Source organism: Petromyzon marinus, unplaced genomic scaffold (genome assembly GCF_048934315.1).
Source record: "Petromyzon marinus isolate PM22_M1 ecotype Great Lakes invasive population unplaced genomic scaffold, UKy_Petmar_22M1.pri1.0 PM_Scaffold_9, whole genome shotgun sequence".
NCBI classification, from domain to species: Eukaryota; Metazoa; Chordata; class Hyperoartia; order Petromyzontiformes; family Petromyzontidae; genus Petromyzon; species Petromyzon marinus.
The window spans coordinates 1,131,104-1,150,056 of NW_027423699.1; the positions used below are offsets into that span (position 1 = coordinate 1,131,104).

General features: G+C 46.9%; 1 protein-coding gene across 1 annotated transcript; it reads left to right on the forward strand.

Moving 5' to 3' along the window:
• The first annotated feature begins 275 nt into the window (after positions 1 to 275).
• LOC116958076 (uncharacterized) lies at positions 276 to 18,622 on the forward strand. The gene is made up of 4 exons (XM_076064935.1): positions 276 to 432; positions 611 to 673; positions 2,506 to 3,570; positions 16,356 to 18,622. Exons 1-4 carry the CDS (start codon positions 416 to 418, stop codon positions 17,329 to 17,331), a joined length of 2,121 nt encoding a protein of 706 aa, XP_075921050.1. The 5' UTR covers positions 276 to 415; the 3' UTR covers positions 17,332 to 18,622.
• The last annotated feature ends 331 nt before the right edge of the window (positions 18,623 to 18,953 follow it).

The following is an 18,953-nucleotide window of genomic DNA, read 5'->3' on the forward strand; positions in this document are numbered from 1 at the left end:
TGGTTGTGGTTGTTTTGGTGGTGGTTGTTGTGGTGGTTGTTGTGGTTTTGGTGGTGGTTGTGGTGGTTGTTGTGGTGGTGGTTGTGATGGTTGTTGTGGTGGTGGTTGTGGTTGTTGTGGTGGTGGTTGTGGTGGTGGTGGTTGTTGTGGTGGTTGTTGTGGTGGTTGTGGTGGTGGTTGTTGTGGTGGTGGTTGTTGTGGTGGTTGTTGTGGTGGTTGTGGTGGTGGTTGTGGTGGTGGTGGTTGTTGTGGTGGTGGTTGTTGTGGTGGTTGTTGTGGTGGTTGTGGTGGTGGTTGTGGTGGTGGTGGTTGTTGTGGTGGTTGTTGTGGTGGTTGTTGTGGTGGTTGTTGTTGTTGTTTACCGAGGTAGAGCCTCGCTCTCTCTCGTAGGGATGTCAATTGAGTAGCAGCGAGCATGGAAGCGATGTCCAGGTTGGAACTTTACAGCGCGGGGCCTAGCCACGCGGGGCCTTGCCTCCTGCCCTCGCCTGATCGCGTTTGCTTCAATTCCCTCGCTTAAGTTTAATTTGTCTTCACTCGGCTCGCCACTTTGTCACTTTGTTTTACTTTTAAATATTCACGCAGTTTTTATTTCATTCTTTTTTACCAGGCCAAGCCCGCTTGAGCTGCTGTACCGCTTTTGTTTTCAGAAGCGATCTGCCCACAACACAAGGTGAGGCTCGTGAACAGCGTGGTGGTGTTCACTCTAGACGTGTGGTGGTGTTTACTCTAGACGGGTGGCGGTGTTCACTCTAGACGTGTGGTGGTGTTCACTCTAGACACGTGGCGGTGTTCACTCTAGACACGTGGCAGTGTTCACTCTAGACACGTGGCGGTGTTCACTCTAGACACGTGGCGGTGTTCACTCTAGACGCGTGGCGGTGTTCACTCTAGACGGGTGGCGGTGTTCACTCTAGACGCGTGGTGGTGTTCACTCTAGACACGTGGTGGTGTTCACTCTAGACGTGTGGCGGTGTTCACTCTAGACGGGTGGTGGTGTTCACTCTAGACGCGTGGCGGTGTTCACTCTAGACGCGTGGCGGTGTTCACTCTAGACGGGTGGCGGTGTTCACTCTGGGCGCGTGGTGGTGTTTACTGTAGACGCGTGGTGGTGTTCACTCTACTTGGTGGAGTGAGGAAGCATGAATTTTGAGCAGGTGAAGGTGGCCAGGCGTGGGTCTGGACACACCACCACCTGTGAACCATGCCAGTGTGTGACAGTGGTGGAGCCAGTGGGGGTGGGGTGGCACGTACCCCCCCAACGGTCTGATTGAAATCCCTAATTTCGATCGGATCATTGGGGTTTATTAGAAACTAGCTTCACTACCCGGCTTCGCCCGGGACTTGGATTCTTGTCTTGGATGAATTTCAAATTTCATATTCCCTTATCTGTGTTGCGGGTTGACGCCACACACTCCATGGTCATTTCCCCCACTCCCCCAAAATACAAAAATATATTTTAATACTTTGTGCATTGTGTCCAGTCTGGAAGCTACCCACATTACAAATTTCAAGTTTGTAGCATGTTCGGAAGTATGCTGAACATTTCAAACAGACACACATTCACAATTGTGTGCAGTTGCGTATACAGTACACGACTTCCCTGATGGCAAACACCTTCAGCGAGCACGATGCATATCACAGGCGTCGAATAAAAAGCATAGGACAAGTCCTTACTAACAACTCCTTACTAACAACTCCTTACTAACTAGCAACTCCTTACTAAGTAACAATGCCTTACTTACTAACAACTCCTTACTTACTAACAACTCCTTACCAACAACTCCTTACTAACAACTCCTTACGAACAACTCCTTACTTACTAACAACTCCTATCATTTTTCATTGCTGAAGGGGTTGCCCCTCCTACCTTAAAATCCTGGCTCCACCTCTGAGTGTGTGACAGGGTCAAGTTTGTATTTGCAGTAAAGTCTATTAATGCTATTGAGCGTGGAGGTTATATCAAAACAGTTTATTTTTGTTTTTCTCTAAAACTCTTTGTAAGAATGGAGTCAGGAAGTTATCACAGCACATGTGCAGCTGAAGTCGGAACTGTTCATCCCAGCATTCAAGGACATCTGTGCCTGGCTTCACAACTCTAAGTTGTGATTGAACATTAATTTATGCATTTCTGCATAACACAAATAGTATTATTTTCAACACCCTTTGCTATGTCAGCTGAATTTAGTTTTCATAAATATTCCTTTTGAAGCCAGACAGCCGAAATTGTGTGCTCGGAGTTTTGGGTTAACATTCATTTTGAAGATGCTAGGGCTTCCAGACACATTTATGACATTTGCCCTCTCATTGTGTGCCATAACAGCCCGTGTGATGAATTTGGGACACTTTTTCACTATATCATGAAATTATGAATAAGTTTAGACATGTTAGTCACGTGTTACTGTGTGTATGCATTCCTCTGTGCATCAATACTGACATGTAGATGGTGTGGACATTATTTTTTTCTGTCTGCAGCTGACGCTTCCTCTGTTGCTTCCTCTGCAGAATTTGTCTGATGGAGCAAAGGCACTCGGCGCAGCTCGGTACAAAAAGGCATCATTGCGACCGGTGTGCATACAGCACGGATCGTACTGGAAATTTGACCTTGCACCAGAGAACTCACACGGGAGAGAAACCTTTCAAGTGCAGTGTGTGTGGGAAGACGTTAGCACAGTTATCAAATCTTCAAATACACCAGAGAACACACACGGGAGAGAAACCCTTCAAGTGCAGTGTGTGTGGGAATGCGTTTTCACAGTCATCTGCTCTTTTAACACACCAGAGAACACACACAGGAGAGAAACCCTTCAAGTGCAGTGTGTGTGGGAAGGCGTTTGCACATTCACCACATCTTCAAAGACACCAGAGAACACACACAGGAGATAAACCCTTCAAGTGCAGTGTGTGTGGGAAGGCGTTTTCACGTTCATCTACTCTTGTAACACACCAGAGAACTCACACAGGAGAGAAACCCTTCAAGTGCAGTGTGTGTGGGAAGGCGTTTGCACAGTTAGCTACTCTTCAAAAACACCAGAGAACATACACGGGAGAGAAACCCTTCAAGTGCAGTGTGTGCGGGAAGGCATTTTCACAGTCATCTGCTCTTGTAATACACCAGAGAACACACACGGGAGAGAAACCCTTCAAGTGCAGTGTGTGTGGGAAGGCGTTTTCACAGTCATCACATCTTCAAGAACACCAGAGAATACACACGGGAGAGAAACCCTTCAAGTGCAGTGTGTGTGGGAAGGCGTTTTCACATTCATCTCCTCTTATAAAACACCAGAGAACTCACACAGGAGAGAAACCCTTCAAGTGCAGTGTGTGTGGAAAGGCGTTTTCACGTTCATCTACTCTTGTAACACACCAGAGAACTCACACAGGAGAGAAACCCTTCAAGTGCAGTGTGTGTGGGAAGGCGTTTTCACGGTCACCACATCTTCAAGTACACCAGAGAACACACACGGGAGAGAAACCCTTCAAGTGCAGTGTGTGTGGGAAGGCGTTTTCACAGTCACCACATCTTCAAAGACACCAGAGAACACACAAGCATCAGAAGATCCACAAGAAGTGGAGTCTGAAATCAGCTTGTGAAAGTCAAAGTGCCGCAATGAGCCTATCCCTCATGAAACAAGAACCGGAAGAAAATTCCAGCTTGGACACTTTTAAAGGTATCGAGGTGAAATATGAAGAGGTGAAATGTGAAGAAGTGATGGTGAAGAGCGAAGAAGTGAAGGTAAAATGTGAAGATGAAGATTCAACTCCACAATGGGACCTTAACATCGATGGAGGCAACGTGAAGCAGGAGGAGAATTCTGACTGTGAGGCAGAGCGAGGCAACTCCCAGCAGTTTGTGGAAGTGGAGGTGTGGGTGGACTTCCTAGACAATACAAAGTCAAATGGAGACCCGGTAGATGTGTAAGGCAGAGACGATGTCGCTCCAATAGATGCACCTTTGTCACAGGCCTTTAATGACAAGAATGTGAAGTTGAACACTCAATTCCTAGGTTCAACCTGCAGGGTAAGAGCGGCCAGTCTTTGTGGACCTGTGGGTTGGGTAGATCTCGAACCAGGAGCGAGAACCAAGAAGCTCCCAAGCATTAACTAGGTTCTAATAATTCCATTTATATGGTGCTTGCTTAATCACCTCTGGCAATTCAGAGTTTTGTATCGTATCTCGTCTCAAACACTCGAAGAGCACCCCCAAGTAGCAGCTGCCCCTGTGTGGCACAAGGTGGTGGCCCTGCACTGGCCTGCATGTGGACAAGAGCCTGTCAGTAGGGGGCGATGGTTGATGTGGCATCTCAGTTGTGGAGTTTGTAGGTAATGTTTAGAATTTGATCAATTTTGACCCAGATGCCAGCATGAAATGGCCTACTCGTTTTGAATGGCTCAATAGTATGTTGTACATACACTGTTAAGCAGACGGTGTGTATTTTTTTAAATAGCTTCTTGTTGATGCGATGTAACCTGATGCAGTATATTACACTGTAGTAATACAATTTTGTTAATATTCCTGTCAATAATTTATAATGAATACTTGGCTGATTGTGTGCGTATATGTAAGATTTTGTCTATAAGGGTCAAACATTAAATAAGTGATGTTAGGACAAAGTGTGTGTTTGGAAGTAACCTGTACAGATAACTCAGGTGAGACTCATTGTTCATGTGATACAGGTCAAAGGGTATTTTTGCGTTTTCAGAAAGCATCTCCCTCTGAAGCAACTCATTGTCTTTGAAATAGGGATCACACTCTGATCCTTCATCAATTACAAGGCATACCACTCAAAACTTACACGTAGAGGAGGTACATTCTCTACAACACGAATTATAATTTTGTGTTACGTATTGACGTAGATTTTGTCGAATTAGGACGAGAAATGCTCCTTGCTGATTAACGTCTGGATGTTCACAACCGAGGGTTGAAGCAAGCCTGACCGCCTGCAGCGCCCCTCACAACCATTTATGGCTTTGGGCCAGGAAAGTCACGAAAAAAATTGCACACGAACGACGCCTCCACGCAAGCTCCCGATGCTCCGTATCATACTGCTGTCCCTCCCGGACATATCTAGTGCCACACTCAACTCCACAAACGGCTACCCTCGTTATTTTGCGTCAATACTTGTTGCTCGATTTGGCACTACACCTGCAAATGAAACAGCTCATAGACACTTGTACACTCCATCATTGTATCCTTTTTAACACCATTTGCGAGCTGCTGCTATTCGTCCAAGGTTCCCCGCTCTTCATCCTTTCACAGAAAATACTTGTGCAAACTGTTAATTCTACTTTTCTTATTTCTGGGTGGTATTGAGCTTCATCCTGGCCCAAATGAAAAGAACTTGTGTAATTCTGTAGATTTTTCTGGCAGGAGAGGTGTTGGTGTTCTACATGTCAACATCAGAGGGCTTGTGATTAAATTAAGTCAACTAAAACTAGAAGTGGCAAATCTTGACCCGGACATTTTTTGCCTAACAGAAACATTTCTCACTCCTGCGGTCAATGACTTGCAGATTACGATTGACAACTACAACCTTTTTTGGCTTGACCGAGAATCTAAAGGAGGTGGCATTGCCATCTATGTTCGTAATACTATTATATGTTCACCATCTCACTCCTTGTTTAAAAAATGTTGCTTTGAAGGTTTGGCTCTCAGAATAACTCTCCCAAATAATCAACAGATATTGGTAGTGTGCTGCTATAGACCGCCTTGTTGGAAGGATGTTGAAGCTGCATTGGCATTGAGAGAGCTTTTTGGGGGCCTCCCTAAAGGTGAAATAGTTTTAGTGGGTGATCTAAATTGGAATTGGCTAAACACGCCGGCCGTGGCCACAAATTTTACAGATGAATTTAACCTGTTTCAATTAATAAATGTCCCCACAAGACCCAACCTAAAAAATCTGGGACAGTCAACGCTGCTTGACGTCCAATTGACAAATGGCCCTCACAATTTCACACTGACTGGTGTTCTGGGTAATAACCTTAGTGATCACTCCTTCATTTTTGGGGTGAGATCATCAGCCAGACCCAAAGCCCCCCCTAAAATTGTTGAGAAGCACTCTTTGAGGCACTTCCGCACTCAGGCATTTACAAATGATGTGCTTCACTCGGATTTTGCTAAGTTCTGTGATATCCCCAACCTGACTACGGCTTGGGAGACTTTCAGGTACACGTTTCTCCAAATTCTTAACAAACATGCTCCGTTGGTTAGATTTAAAACTAAAGGCAACCGCCCACCATGGTATGATCCTTTGATTACAAAGCTCATGAAAACTAGGGACAAGGCTTGGGCATGTGCTCAGAAAAGTAATTTGGTAAATGACTGCCTAGAATACAGGATTTTAAGGAATAGATGTGTAAAAAAAAATACGGCATGCAAAAAATGCCTACTTTTCCTCCACTCTCCTGAAATCACATGGAAATTCCAGGATGTTTTTGGAAAACAATCAAATCTATCGAAAAGGCATCCAAAACAGACAATCTGCCCTTTGAGCTTAACCGAAATGGAGAATATTTTTCAGATCCCAAAAAAATAGTTGACAATTTTAACCTTCATTTTTCTGAAGCTGGTAATATTTTTGATAATGTATTGGGAGTCACCCCTGCTCATGCAAATTATTGATCCCAATAACTACCGACCTATCTCAATTTTGTCCCCATTGATGAAAATTTTTTGAAAAATTATTGAACTACCAAATTAGCAGTTTCTTGTCCACCAACAATCTACTACATCTAAAACAATCTGGGTTCCGAAAAAAATGCAGCACCACATCTGCTGCATTAGATTCTCTGAATCAAATTTACAGTAGCCTTGCTAATAAGCAGTACTGTGCCTGTCTTTTTCTTGACCTGTCCAAAGCTTTTGATACAGTAGACCACAACACCCTGCTTAGTAAACTAAGTTGCCTCGGTTTTTCCAAAAACACAGAAAAATGGTTTAAAAAATACCTCTTTTCTCGCACCCAAACTGTATTCATAGATGGTTGGAGGTCTCACAGTGTTAAGATAACAAAATGGGGTTCCACAGGGTTCCATCCTCGGCCCCCTCTTGTTCTCTCTTTATGTCAATGACTTGGGCACTGAACTGGATCATTCCAGGGTAAATCTTTTTGCAGATGACACGATACTGATTACTGCTGGCCGCTCTCCAGATGACGTGATTGCTAAGCTCCAGGGTGATTTCAACAAACTACAACATCAGCTAGTTTCTCTTAAACTAGTCCTAAATACCTCCAAAACCAAGGTGCTATGTTTCTCACCGGGATTAAAGCAGGAAGTTATTTTTTCCAAACTACATTCCTTAAATAATGATCAAATAGAGCAAGTCAAGTTCTATAAGTATCTTGGGGTCATCCTGGATTCAAAACTGAATTTTGAAGATCACATTGATTATATTGGTTAAAAGACTATATTAAAAATTGGTTTACTGTATCGACACAAGCACTGCTTCCCCCCTATGTTCCGTTTGGAATTGATAAAAGCTACCATACTGCCTCTACTTGACTACTGTGACATCGTGTATAAATCAGCCCCAAGTACTGTACTGAAGAAGCTTGATTCCATCTATCACTCGGCCTTAAGATTTGCATTGAACTGCCCATACAGGACTCACCACTGTGATCTCTACATTGGGTCAAACTTAACATCTCTTAATGTTTGACGGCTTGTACACCAGATTTTATTTATTCACGATGTACTTACAAAAAAATCCGCAGACTACCTACTGGATCTCCTCTCTGTTTCAAAGAACAAATTTGACCTCAGGTCTTCGCTCATCTACCAGGTTCACATTCCCTATTGCCATACAAAAACCGGAGGAAGGGCCTTTGATATTGATGCCCCCAGGGTCTGGAATGCTATTGTCAATAAACTACAACTTGAATCACTACCTATGAGATCTTCACTCAAAACTGCTCTAGAGGAGTTGTACACCCCTAGCTGCCACTGCTATTCAGTGGCCTAAAATATGGCTCTAGATTTTGGTGTTATAATTTATTTATGTAGTTTATTGTAAAAAATTCGGTCACAGTTTTAATAATCACTGTTACATTGGATTTATGGCTTTTATTTTGGTGATTTCGAAAAGTTTTTTTGTTTTGGCCATGTTTTTGTTTATTGTAGTACGGAGTTAGACTGATGGCCTTAATCTTAGTTGTCTTGTGGTTGTTGTTGTTGTTATTTGAATTGCATCCCACTGGGATTTTTGCACACAGCGTTGGTGTACGGTGCTATTTCAGGAATATTTTGATAATTTTTTCCTGGATTTTCTGTTTGCACAGTCACATAAAGTCACTTTAAGATGTTTTCTTGTTCATGTTTTTTGTTTGTTGCGGTTGCACCCGATTCAAGAGCCGAATGGCTCACAGGGCTATACCAAATAAATGAACTATGAACTAAATGAACTATGAACATATGGGCCGGGTTCATTAACATAATATATTCACGTACGGAGCCGCTCATTGTGGGAGGAGAGTGTTATCGTTCCCCACAAATGACGTCATGTCACCGCCTGCTGTCGCGTGACGTCACGAGGTAACAGGAAGCTGCTGATCCGCCCGTCCACTGAAATACGAGGTGAGAAATTCTCATCGCGGTTGTGGTTGTGGTGGTGGTTGTTGTGGTGGTGGTTGTAGTGGTGGTTGTTGTTGTTTACCGAGGTAGAGCCTCTCTCTCGTAGGGATGTCAATTGAGTATCAGCGAGAATGGAAGCGATGTCCAGGTTGTAACTTTATAGCGCGGGGCCTAGCCACGCGGGGCCTTGCCTCCTGCCCTCGCCTGATCGCGTTTGCTTCAATTCTCTCGCTTAAGTTTAATTTGTTTCACTCGGCTCGCCTCTTTGTCACTTTGTTTTACTTGTTGTGGTGGTTGTTGTGGTGGTGGTTGTTGTGGTGGTTGTTGTGGTGGTGGTGGTTGTTGTGGTGGTGGTGGTTGTGGTGGTTGTGGTGGTGGTTGTTGTGGTGGTTGTGGTGGTTGTTGTGGTTGTGGTGGTGGTTGTTGTGGTGGTTGTTGTGGTTGCGGTGGTGGTTGTTGTGGTGGTGGTTGTTGTGGTGTGGTTGTGTTGGTTGTTGTGGTGTTGGTGGTTGTGGTGTTGGTTGTATTGGTGGTGGTTGTGGTGGTGGTTGTTGTGGTGGTGGTTGTGGTGGTGGTGGTGGTTGAGGTGGTTGTTGTGGTGGTTGTGGTGGTTGTGGTGGTGGTTGTTGTGGTGGTTGTTGTGGGTGGCCACGTGGAATGTTCGAACGCTCACTGCGGAGGAGAGGCTGCCCCTCCTCTGTCGGGAGCTGTACCGGTACCGCCTGGATCTGTGTGGCATTCAGGAGGTCCGGTGGACCGGCTCTGGCTCCTGCCACCATGAGGGGTGGACAGTCCTCTACTCGGGGCAGCAGACTGCCAAACAACAGGGTGTGGCTCTTCTTTTGAACAAAAGAATGAAGGGGGCGTGGGAGCGTGGCGGTGAGGTGTGGGAAGCTGTAAGTCCCAGGCTACTTTGGGCTCGCCTTCCCATCAACCGGAGGCGAGGAATGGTGGTCGTGGTTACATATGCCCCCACCGAAGATGAACATCCGTGGAGGGATGCAGGCAAAGCCGATGAGTCAGATGCCTTCTATGACCTCGGGATAGAGTCATCATGTTGGGTGACTTAAATGTCCGAGTTGGTCATGATACTGGCACCTGGTCTGGAGTGATTGGAGGGCATGGGCCAGATCAGCTCAATAACAACGGTAGGAGGCTGCTAGATTTTTGTGCAGCCCATGGGCTTGTAATTACCAACACGCTGTTCCGGCATCGGCGCATCCACACAACATCATGGATGTATGCCGGGTCCAAGAAAGAACATCTGCTGTACTACATAGTGACGGACCAGCGGATGCGAGCCCATGTCCTTGACACCAGGACCTACCGTGGAGCTGATCTGCCCTCTGACCATGAACTAGTCATCTGTAAGATGCGCCTGCCATTCTTCCACTCCGGTGGTGGGTGTACACGCAGGACCCCATTACAACCTAAAGTGGCCTGGTCTCAGTTATCTGATGAAAGTTGCAAGCGAGAATTTCATCATCGCTTGCGGCTGGGATTGGCATCGTCCCCGACTCCTCCTGATGTCGAGGGTAAATGGGCGAGGTTTAGGACTGTGACTCATGCAGCTGCAATGGCTGCTTTGGGTACGTGGTCCAGACCTCCCCAGAGACCCTGGCTGACAGAGGAGGTGTTCAGGATGGTTGAGAAAAAGCAACAGGCCCACTGTCATCGGCTACAGAATCCCACGTCAGAGAATGAGGAGGCTTGCCGCAGCCTTCGCTCGGAGGTTCGGAGTGCCGTGAGGCACTGCAAGGATGGGTGGTGGTCGCGGGTTGCTGAGGAGATGGAGTCTGCCTCAGTGGCCCGTGATCACAAATCTCTATTTAACTCCATCAAAAAAGTAATCTGCAGCGCCACACCTATTACCATCATTAGGGGAAAAAACGGTGACCCAATCTCCGACCCCCAGGAACAGGTTTGCAGATTTGCTGAGCATTTCTGTGAGGTCCTGGGGGAGGGAAAATCCCTCAGCCAGGAAAACATCGTGGCACAAAGTGAGGATGACCCTGCTGAGGCTGCGGTGCCTCAAATATTGGAAGAAGTCACCCCCTGTGAGTGGCTGGCTGAGGTGCCATCTGTTGAGGAAGTACTGAAGGCGATCCGGAGTCTGAGACCAGGAAAGGCAGCGGGCAGAGATGATCTCCCAAGCGAAATGCTGAGGGAGGGCGGCGTTTGTGCACAGACTGCCCTATATGACATCATAACAACAGTCTGGACCACTGGACGGGTTCCGCAGGATTGGAAGGATGCCCTGGTGGTCCCCCTTTTTAAGAAGGGGGACCACACAGACTGTAACAACTACAGGGGCATCTCACTCCTCAGTGTGCCGGGAAAGGTCCTGGCAAGGATTATTCAACATCGCCTTGCCAGGCACGCTGAGGAGAGGCTTGCGGAGCCCCAATGCGGTTTCAGGAAAGGGCGGTCCTGCACAGATGCCATATTTTCTGTCTGTCTGCTACAGCAGAGGTGTAGCGAATTCCAACAAGACCTACATCTCTGCTTTATTGACCTGGTCAAGGCCTATGATACCATCAGTAGGCCTGGGCTCTAGGTTGTTCTTCGTGCTTTTGGAGTACCTGACCCTCTGCTCACGATCATTAAGGACCTTCATGATGGTAAGCGGGCCCGGGTAAAACTACGTGGCTGGGAGTCAGAGCCATTCCCTGTTAACCTTGGGGTGCGACAGGGATGTCCTCTGGCTCTCACATTATTTAACATCTATTTTGACCACGTAGTTTGTGAAGCCTTCAATAGCTGTACCGGGGGAATCTACATATGGTACAGATATAATGGGAGGCTGATCGACGCCCGGGTGCGGTCAAGGGATGGCTCCCTATTGCTCAACCACGTTATGTATGCTGATGATTTGGTAATAGCTGCACATTCGGAGGAGGAATTGGAGACGCTGCTGCTGAGACTGGAGCGTGCCACTAAGAGGTGGGGCCTTACCATCAGCCCCACCAAAACTAAGCACCTGCCTGGGTATTTTGTACCATCGGACACTCCACCCCCACAACTCCCAATCGGTGATGGGGCAGTTGTGGAGAGAGTGGAGAGTTTCCCATACCTGGGCAGTGTGCTTATGACCGGCTCCAGTTTAACAGCAGAGGTCTCACTCCGAATCAGTCGAGCGGCAATATCTTTTCATCGGTTGCGTAATGCTGTGTGGAAGCTACCTGGTCTGTCGCTCCGCACTAAAAGCTTCAGGTCTTCTCGGCCACGGTCATTCCCTCCCTTCTCTATGCTTGCGAAACGTGGACCCCCCTAATGGAACATCTTCACCGGTTAGAAACATTTAGGCTGGCCTGCCTACGATCCATCCTGGGTTTAACCAGACTGGATTGTGTGAGGAGCTCACAAATCCTTGAAAGATCTGGGCAGGGTCCCATCAGTGAGCTCCTCCGGCAGGCAAGGCTGCGATGGCTGGGTCATGTAGCCCGCATGCCCAGCCACCGCATGCCGAAACAGCTTTTGTTTGGCCGGATTGAGGGGGCTAAGCGGGCGTGGCACGGGCTAGAGAAGAGATGGAGTGATGTGGTACAGGAGGACGTGGAGCTGAGTGGACTTGCCGATGACTGGTACCAGCGGTGTCAAGATCGGCCTCTGTGGAGGAGGCTCGTGAAGGATGCTACTGGGCAGTTGGAGGCAGTCGCCCTCCAACAACAACGGAGGACGGAGGAGCGACGCTCAGAACAACGAGCGGAGCGCCGGGTGGCTAAAGCACAGCAGGTTGGCACAGTAGGGGGCACAGGTGGTGCATCAGCCAGTCATCTCAGTCAGTCGACCCGTGGCACCTGGGTCTGCCCCGTGACCTCCTGCCAGCGGGCGTTCGACACTTCACGTGGCCTCAGGGTGCACATAGCCTGGCACAAGCGTCGTGCTGACGTCACCGCCACATAGTGGCGAATGGCGGTTGTTGTTGTTGTGGTTTTGGTGGTGGTGGTTGTGGTGGTGGTTATGGTGGTGGTTGTGGTGATGGTTGTTGTGGTGGTGGGGGTGGTGGTTGTGGGAGTGGCTGTGGTAGTGGTTGCTGTGGTGGTGTTTGTGGTGGTTGTTGTTGTGGTGGTTGTGGTGGTTGTTGTGCTGGTTGTTGTGGTTGTTGTGGTGATGGTTGTGGTAGTGGTTGTTGTGGTGGTTGTGGTGGTGGTTGTTGTGGTGGTTGCTGTGGTGGTGGTTGTGGTGGTGGTGGTTGCTGTGGTGGTGTTTGTGGTGGTTGTTGTTGTGGTGGTTGTGGTGGTTGTTGTGCTGGTTGTTGTGGTTGTTGTGGTGGTGGTTGTGGTAGTGGTTGTTGTGGTGGTTGTGGTGGTGGTTGTTGTGGTGGTTGCTGTGGTGGTGGTTGTGGTGGTGGTGGTGGTTGTGGTGGTGGTGGTTGTGGTAGTGGTGGTTGTGGTGGTGGTTGTGGTGGTTGTGGTGGTGTTTGTTGTGGTGGTGGTTGTGGTGGTGGTTGTTGTGGTGGTGGTTGTGGTAGTGGTTGTTGTGGTGGTTGTGGTGGTGGTTGTGGTGGTGGTTGTGGTTGTTGTGGTGGTTGTTGTGGTGGTTGTTGTGCTGGTTGTTGTGGTTGTTGTGGTGGTGGTAGTGGTTGTTGTGGTGGTTGTGGTGGTGGTGGTGGTTGTGGTGGTGGTGGTTGTGGTGGTTGTGGTGGTGATTGTTGTGGTGGTGGTTGTGGTGGTGGTTGTTGTGGTTGTTGTTTACCGGGATAGAGCCTCGCTCTCTCATAGGGATGTCAATTGAGTATCAGCGAGCATGGAAGCGATGTCCAGGTTGGAACTTTACAGCGCGGGGCCTAGCCACGCGGGGCCTTGCCTCCTGTCCTCGCCTGATCGCGTTTGCTTCAATTCTCTCGCATAAGTTTAATTTGTCTTCACACGGCGCGCCACTTTGTCACTTTGTTTTACTTTTAAATATTCACGCAGTTTTTATTTCATTCTTTTTTTACCAGGCCAAGCCCGCTTGAGCTGCTGTGCCGCTTTTGTTTTCAGAAGCGACCTGCCCACAACACAAGGTGAGGCTCGTGAACAGTGTGGTGGTGTTCACTCTAGACGCGTGGCGGTGTTCACTCTAGACATGTGGCGGTGTTTACTCTAGACGCGTGGCGGTGTTCACTCTAGACGCGTGGCGGTGTTCACTCTAGACATGTGGCGGTGTTCACTCTAGACGCGTGGCGGTGTTCACTCTAGACGCGTGGCGGTGTTCACTCTAGACATGTGGCGGTGTTCACTCTAGACGCGTGGCGGTGTTCACTCTAGACGCGTGGCGGTGTTCACTCTAGACGGGTGGCGGTGTTCACTCTAGACGCGTGGCGGTGTTCACTCTTGACGCGTGGCGGTGTTCACTCTAGACGCGTGGCGGTGTTCACTCTAGACGCATGGCGGTGTTCACTCTAGACGCGTGGCGGTGTTCACTCTAGACGGGTGGCGGTGTTCACTCTAGACGTGTGGCGGTGTTCACTCTAGACGCGTGGCTGTGTTCACTCTCTACATATGGAGGGGAAACCCGGGGATCGGGAAGGAAATCCACGCGACCACGGGGAGAGAGAGAGACACGCAGCCTCAGCTGTGTTTATTTATCCTCAATGAATTACTTTGTGGAGTGAGGAACCATTAATACTGAGCAGGTGAAGGTGGCCAGGCGTGGGTCTGGACACACCACCACCTGTGAACCATGCCAGTGTGTGGCAGTGGTGGAGCCAGTCGGGGTGGGGTGGCACGTACCCCCCCAACGGTCCGATCGAAATCCCTAATTTAAATCGGATCATTGGGGTTTATTAGTAATTAGCTTCACTACCCGGCTTCGCCCGGGACTTGAATTCTTGTCTTGGATTAATTTCATATTCCCATATTTCACTAAAAAACTGTGAAAAAAATTGATGCTTCCAAGATAGAAAAAAGCTGACAAAAATCAATTTAAATCTGATGTTTTTCACTGAAGGAAATTTAACCTTAACCCACTTCTACATAAGGTCGACTTTGGCAACTCGGGAAGGGAATGACGTGGCGAGCTGAAAATAGTCGTGTTCACTTAGACATTCCAGACAGCATAAGCTGTCAAAATTTCATGACGCCAGAGCTCAGCCATGGATAGTTTTTGGTGCTTCACACAAACAAACAGATGCTATTTCTGCTTTATATTTAAGATAGCCGTTGTACCCGTTCTTCACGCGGATATGTATTGAAACTCCGAGAAGCCAATGGCTTCATCGGCCAGGAGCAAAGCACCACCTAAAATCTCCCGGCACGCTGTTAACAGCTCTAGAAGTACGGCGCACGAAGAGCCATATGGTAGGGGTAAGCTTTGCAGAACGCTTAACTCAGGTGTGTTGCCGGTTAACGTCACACACTCCATGGTCCTTTCCCCCCCCCACCCCCCCCCACCCCCCCCCAAATACAAATGTCTATTTTTATACTTTTTACATTGTGTACAGTACGGAACCTACCCACATGCCAAATTTCAAGTGTGTAGCATGTTGGGAAGTATGCTAAACACTTTCGAACAGACACACGTATCCACACATTTCGCTTTTATATATATAGATACATCAGCATTTTGCGACCCCCACTGCCACCGTGTGGCATTTTATTACGTGACAGGGACTCTATGAGAGGACAACAGTCCGAGTCCATAATTGGCAATAAGTAACAGCAAAGCAGTTACAAGCGACTCACAGAATTGTGTGCAGTTGCGTATACAGTACACGACTTCCCTGATTGCAAACACCTTCAGCGAGCGCGATGACGATCACACCCGTCGAATAAAAATCATAGGACAAGTCCTTGGTAACAACTCCTTACTTAATAACAGCTCCTTAATAACAATTCCTTACAACTCCTTACTAACAACTCCTTACTAACAACTCCTTACTAACAACTCCTTACTAACAACTCCTTACTTACTAACAACTCCTTACTAACAACTCCTATCATTTTTTATTGCAGAAGGGGTTGCCCCCCCTGCCTGAAAATCCTGGCTCCACCTCTGAGTGTGTGACAGGGTCAAGTTTGTATTTGCAGTAAAGTAATAACTCGATTGAGCATGGAGGTTATATCAAAACAGTTTATTTTAGTTTTCTCTGGAACTCTTTGTAAGAATGGAGTCAGGAAGTTATCACAGCACACGTGCAGCTGAAGTCGGAACTGTTCATCCCAGCATTCAAGGACATCTGTGCCTGGCTTCACACCTCTAAGTTGCGATTGAACATTAATTTATGCATTAATACGTAACACAAATATTATTATTTTCAAGACCCTTTGCTATGTCAGCTGAATTTAGCTTTCATAAATATTCCTTTTGAAGCCAGACCGCCGAAATTGTGTGCTCGGAGTTTTGGGTTAACATTTATTTTGAAGATGCTAGGGCTTCCAGGCACATTTATGACATTTGCCCTCTCATTGTGTGCCATAACAGCCCATGTGATGAATTTGGGACACTTTTTCACTATATCATGAAATTATGAATAAGTATAGACATGTTAGTCACGTGTTGCTGTGTGTATGCATTCCTCTGTGCATCAATACTGACGTGTAGATGGTGTGGACATAATTTTTTTCTGTCTGCAGCTGACGCTTCCTCTGTTGCTTCCTCTGCAGAATTTGTCTGATGGAGCAAAGGCACTCGGCGCAGCTCGGTACAACAAGGCATCATTGCGACCGGTGTGCATACAGCACGGATCGTACTGGAAATTTGACCTTGCACCAGAGAACTCACACGGGAGAGAAACCCTTCAAGTGCAGTGTGTGTGGAAAGATGTTAGCACAGTTATCAAATCTTCAAGTACACCAGAGAACACACACAGGAGAGAAACCCTTCAAGTGCAGTGTGTGTGGGAATGCGTTTTCACATTCATCTGCTCTTGTAACACACCAGAGAACACACACGGGAGAGAAACCTTTCCAGTGCAGTGTGTGTGGGAAGGCGTTTGCACATTCACCACATCTTCAAAGACACCAGAGAACACACACAGGAGAGAAACCCTTCAAGTGCAGTGTGTGTGGGAAGGCGTTTTCACAGTCACCACATCTTCAAGTACACCAGAGAACACACACTGGAGATAAAGCCTTCAAGTGCAGTTTGTGTGGGAAGGCGTTTTCAGATTCATCTACTCTTGTTATACACCAGAGAACTCACACGGGAGAGAAACCCTTCAAGTGCAGTGTGTGTGGGAAGGCGTTTTCAGATTCATCTACTCTTGCAAGACACCAGAGAACACACACGGGAGAGAAACCCTTCAAGTGCAGTGTGTGTGGGAAGGCGTTTGCACAGTCATCTACTCTTGTAAGACACCAGAGAACACACACGGGAGAGAAACCCTTCAAGTGCAGTGTGTGTGGGAAGGCGTTTGCACAGTCATCAAATCTTCATGTACACCAGAGAACTCACAAGCATCAGAAGATCCACAAGGAGTGGAGTCTGAAATCAGCTTGTGACAGTCAAAGTGCCGCAATGAGCCCATCCCTCATGAAACAAGAACCGGAAGAAAATCCCAGCTTGGACACTTTTAAAGGTATCGAGGTGAAATATGAAGAGGTGAAGGTGAAATGTGAAGAAGTGATGGTGAAGAGTGAAGAAGTGAGGGTAAAATGTGAAGATGAAGATTCAACTCCAAAATCGGACCTTCACATCGATGGAAGCAATGTGAAGCAGGAGGAGAATTCTGACTGTGAGGCAGAGCGAGGCAACTCCCAGCAGTTTGTGGAAGTGGAGGTGTGGGTAGACTTCCTAGACAATACAAAGTCAAATGGAGACCCGGTAGATGTGTAAGTCAGAGACGATGTCGCTCCAATAGATGCACCTTTGTCACAGGCCTTTAATGACAAGAATGAAGTTGAACACTCAATTCCTAGGTTCAACCTGCAGGGTAAGAGCGGCCAGTCTTTGTGGACCTGTGGGTTGGGTAGATCTCTAACCATGAGCGAGAGCCAATAAGCTCCCAAGCATTCACTATGTTCTCATAATTGCATTTACATGGTGCTTGCTTAATCGCCTCTGGCAATTCGGAGTTTTGTTTCGTATCTTGTCTCAAACACTCGAAGAGCATCCCCAAGTAGCAGCTGCCCCTGTGTGGTACAAGGTGGTGGCCCTGCACCGGCCTGCATGTGGACAAGAGCCTGTCAGTAGGGGGCGATGGTTGATGTGGCATCTTGGTTGTGGAGTTTGTAGGTAATGTTTAGAATTTGATCAATTTTGACCCAGACGCCACCATGCAATGGCCTACTCATTTTGAAAGGCGCAATAGTATGTTGTACATACACTGCTAAGCGTATTTTTTAAAATAGCTTCTTGTTAATGCGATGTAACCTGATGCAGTATATTACACTGCAGTAATTCAGTTTTGTTAATATTCCTGTCAATAATTTAGAATGAATACTTGTCTGATTGTGTGCGTACATGTAACATTTTGTCTATAAGGGTCAAACATTGAATAAGTGATGTTTGGACAAAGTGTGTGTTTTGGAAGTAACCTGTACAGATAACTCAGGTGAGACTCATTGTTCTTGTGATACAGGTCAAATGGTATTTTTGTGTTTTCAGGAAGCATCTCCCTCTGGAGCAACTCATTGTCTTTGAAATAGGGAGCACACTCGGATCATTCATCAGTGACAAGGCATACCACTCAAAAGTTACACGTAGGGGAGATACATTCTCTACAACACGAATTATAATTCATAATAAAGGTTTTTGGGTTAGATCTAACCCAAGAAACCTTTATTATGAATAATATTGGTCGCGAAAGCCTACGTGTTAAACGAATTATAATTTTGTATTACGTGTTGATGTAGATTTTGTCAAATTAGGACGAGAAATGGTCCAAGCTGTTTAACGTCTGGATGTTCACAACCAAGGGTTGAAGCAAGCCTGACCACCTGCGGCGCCCCTCACAACCATTTACGGCCTTGGGCCAGGAAAGTCACAAAAATAATTGCACACGAACGACACCTCCACGCAGCTCCCGATGCTCCGTTTTGAAGTTTTAAAATGAAACAACTTTGAATTGTATTATGTTTTGAATTCGATAATTGTATTTCTTCATTAAAAGCTTATTAAGTGAAAACGATATTTAGTGTGAATTTTCTCTTGTCATGAAGTAGATGGCCTTGCCGGGGGTTCGGTTCCATGCGGACTTTCACCTGGTTGGGATCGCGGGATCGAGATGAGGCGACACAGAGCTGGCCGTGCGAGAAGACCGCCGTCTGCAGATCGATTCCAACGCGATCGAACGTCTGTCCCTGCACCTCCGTCGTTCATGCAGGATTTATAAGGCTTTTCCAAAATTGATATGAACAATAATATTTGCCATTATATCATAATTTTTTAACATGCTAAAAATAAATTTTGATTTAAAGCTTTCGTGACTGCAGTAATTCATATTCTTAGTTTTTTCG

Excerpts from the sequence above, each read along its gene's own strand:
- LOC116958076 (XM_076064935.1), top strand. Across the intron at positions 674-2,505 it reads CGATCTGCCCACAACACAAG|AATTTGTCTGATGGAGCAAA; the intron begins GTGAGGCTCGTG and ends CTTCCTCTGCAG. Across the intron at positions 3,571-16,355 it reads CATCAGAAGATCCACAAGAA|AACACACACAGGAGAGAAAC; the intron begins GTGGAGTCTGAA and ends AGTACACCAGAG.